Source organism: Nelumbo nucifera, chromosome 3, assembly GCF_055504915.1.
Source record: "Nelumbo nucifera cultivar China Antique chromosome 3, China Antique-T2T, whole genome shotgun sequence".
Lineage (NCBI taxonomy): Eukaryota > Viridiplantae > Streptophyta > Magnoliopsida > Proteales > Nelumbonaceae > Nelumbo > Nelumbo nucifera.
This window is the reverse complement of record NC_142651.1, coordinates 12,560,002-12,563,067: the sequence shown is the minus strand read 5'-3', so window position 1 is coordinate 12,563,067 and position 3,066 is coordinate 12,560,002. Positions and strand designations below refer to the sequence as shown.

Here is a 3,066-nt window from a genome sequence, read left to right as displayed (position 1 = left end):
CACACATGTCTCAATTCATAATAGAGATGTGTAACTCCAATTCACGAGGATAGAAAAAGTGAGTAGGAAATCCCAAGTGGACAAATATAGGCCTTTATGTGCTGCAATATGGGCAGCATGATTAGCAGAACGCTTCACATGCGAGAAACAAACATTAAAGTCCTTGATCAAGCTGAAGACAGTCTAAAATCAATAAAAAAATCACTTCAAAAGAGTTGCCACGTGCCCACACCATCCTTTGTTAGCCATTCCTAGGCAATCTATGATATTACTACTTGCCAAGGAACCCATAAAACCTAAAAGTTTAAGCTGTTAGGTAAAGTCCTGAATATAGGTTGTTATATCTAACACGCGTGTTTGGTTTGAAGTGTAAACAAGTATAAGCCACCATTGTGTTGAAATTCAATTAATAATTATTGAGGTGGCAAGAATCGAACATTAGACCACTTAGCCAAATAAACTCGGATACCATGTGAAAGAACTGTTGGTAAGGTCCCTGAATATGTTTTTATTCTCTAACATTACTTGAGAGAGATTCACTTCTTTTTCCAATTTGATTTGATCTCTTAAAAAACTGCAGGTTTTCCACCTTCTGAGGAGAGAGCCAAAACAGGCCCTCGTGGACATGGGTTGGTTACTCATCAAGAGAAATTTAGGCTCGGTTTGGGAAGAATACAAATACAAATATTTATAGTACAAAATCTTGTATAGTGTATTTATAAACCTTGTATTTGTACTCTCTCCTGGTTCAATTTGGAAAGTACAAAATACATACAAAATGCAAGGTTTTGTTCTGCATGTTTGCATTTCTATTCCTTCAAACTAAGCCTTTAAAGCAATTTCTTAAATGCAAATTAAAAAACAATAAAAAAGAAAGTTACAAAAAAAAAGATTTCAATTTCCTATTCCAATTTAGGATAGTGCACTAAGTCCTAAATCTACCATAAACATGATTTTGTATTACTTGATATTTTTACCAGTTAAGAAAAGAAATATAAAAAGGTTTCTCTATAATCTTTCTCTTGTGATATTTAGATTGAAACTTGGGTCCCGTTTGCTTTTTAGTAAGTTATTTACCTAGGTAAATGCAATTAATTGGGTAAGTTTTTCTTGAGAAACATTTATTCTCGAGTAAGTGCATTTGCCCATGTTCTTTTATTTCTCATGTAAATAAGGCAATGACTATTTTAGCTATAAAAATCCATTATTAAAAAGGGTATTTTTGTCCCATTCAAGTGTCGACAACTTTTCCTTTAGGTGAAAAAGTTATTTACCTACCTAAGAGATAGGTAACCCAGGAAAATAAGTCTCCACATAAATCTAAAAAAAGAACGCCCCTTAAGCTTTATTTCTAGACATTTAATTGGATAAATGATTGATTGTTAAAAGAAAATATAATAAAGAAAAATAAAAAACGCAATTTGATAGCGGGTGTGTCTGAAAGTATAATAAAAGGAAACTTAAAAAAGAATCCAATTCATCAAAATCTTTGGTGAAGCTCTCCCAATAAGAATATTCTTGTGACAACCAATAGCAATTACCATTCAAAGTCCACCAACTCACACCCAACATCTCATAAACCCTCGTATTGCAATAATGCCCATCTCAAATTGCAAAATTGCTCACTATAAGATAAGCTGTATCCTGTGCAACTATAAGAAAAAACGTTTTCCCCGGCGGGTATGGAGGTCTATGCTGCAGAAATTTATGATCGCCGGAATAAAACTGCATCCTAAATATGTTCTACGTGCAATTGAGTTACTACTTAGTTACAATGTGCGTTTTTGGGTTGAGCTTTAACTTTCCTTCAATATGGAAGTGGCTAGTGAGCCTGATCAAGAAAAGAAAAACAAGAACCTGGAAAACTGTCTTCTGCCTGTATCATCAGTTTAATTCCAACCTCCTCATCAGCTTGCTGGGTTCTCTTCTTCTGTGCCTCCGGCTTCAAAGCCTGCAATTTTCTGTGGTTATAGAAGCATACACCAATAAATGCAATACCGTACCCAAAAAGATTAACAGAAGTAATCGTTTTCCTGGTAACCAACCAAGAGAAGGCAATGAGAAGCCAGTCCTTAACAACACTAGCCACATTCATCGCGAGCGCCGAGCTTTCACCAGCTAGTAGCAGAAAGACTGCCAGGTTGAGCGCGGCTGCACAGAAAGAGTTGGACAATAAGATTGGAAAATCAAGAAGCAACGACGATGACTCTGTAAGAAGGGGGAATTCCACATAGAACCAGGGGATGGAGAGAAAAGCAAGGCAACATGGCGCCACATAGAAAAGAGAGGTTATGGGATTCAGATTGATCCCTTTGGACGTAAGTAGAGCTTGAGTCAGGACCAATCGAGTCGCTTCAAGTGCAATGGCGGAAAGCTGAAGGTAGACGCCCCAGGTACTGAAGTGGGCTTCACCATAGGCAGCAATGGCAACACCGACTGATACAACGATCATATTAGCCATGACATGAGAGCTGAAAGCTTCTTTGTTGAGGCTGATGCTGATGGAGTATACAGCCACAGGCAATAGGGCCTTGAGCATTTGGATGAATGAGAGGGAGAGATAAATATAAGAAGAGTTGGAGAAGCAGAGGCTCAAAGAATACAGAGCAGCAATGGGCATGACAGAGGAGACGTAGATGTCTCTGGGCATGGAGACAGAGTCGACCAGTTGGAAGACTCGGACGAGGAGGAAAGCTAGGATGGAACAGACAGACATGTGGACCATGGCGAGGGAGATGGGGAATGGCCAGTTGTGAAGCTCTGGATCGAGAATGTACTTGTTGTAGATGATAACAGTGAAGCTTAGGAAGATCCAAATGGTAATGTGGTCGTAAGACAGTAGAACCTTGTCAACTGTGTTTGAGTTTAGACCCATCTTAGGAGACTCTGGTTGTTGCAATTGCAGCCTTGCAGGGATGGAGATTGAAAGAGGGATGGGATTGATAGATAATTCAATTGAATTGATGAGGGAGGAGAGTTTGTCAGAGGTTACAGACATGGGACAAAGATGGTGCACCAGCTTTAATGGATCACTGGTTCTTAAAACAAGAAAGCAGAAAACATGTT

At 38.6% G+C, this 3,066-nt stretch overlaps 1 protein-coding gene across 2 annotated transcripts; it reads right to left on the bottom strand.

The window, feature by feature from the left end:
* Window positions 1–1,487: 1,487 nt before the first annotated feature.
* Window positions 1,488–3,066, bottom strand: LOC104596460 (putative sugar phosphate/phosphate translocator At4g32390). Of its 2 annotated transcripts, XM_010257638.3 has the most exons (2): window positions 2,046–3,061; window positions 1,813–1,951 (listed from the first exon to the last, which is right to left on the bottom strand). In XM_010257638.3, the coding sequence occupies exons 1-2, from the start codon at window positions 2,996–2,998 to the stop codon at window positions 1,945–1,947; spliced, it is 960 nt and encodes a 319-aa protein (XP_010255940.2). In that variant the 5' UTR covers window positions 2,999–3,061; the 3' UTR covers window positions 1,813–1,944. The 2 variants fall into 2 exon arrangements, with proteins under 2 accessions (XP_088757981.1, XP_010255940.2); XM_088901855.1 differs by having other exon boundaries at window positions 1,488–3,066.

Coding starts and splice junctions, on each gene's coding strand:
- LOC104596460 (XM_088901855.1), bottom strand. CDS start 2,998: ATGTCTGTAACCTCTGACAAACTCTCCTCCCTCATCAATTCAATTGAA.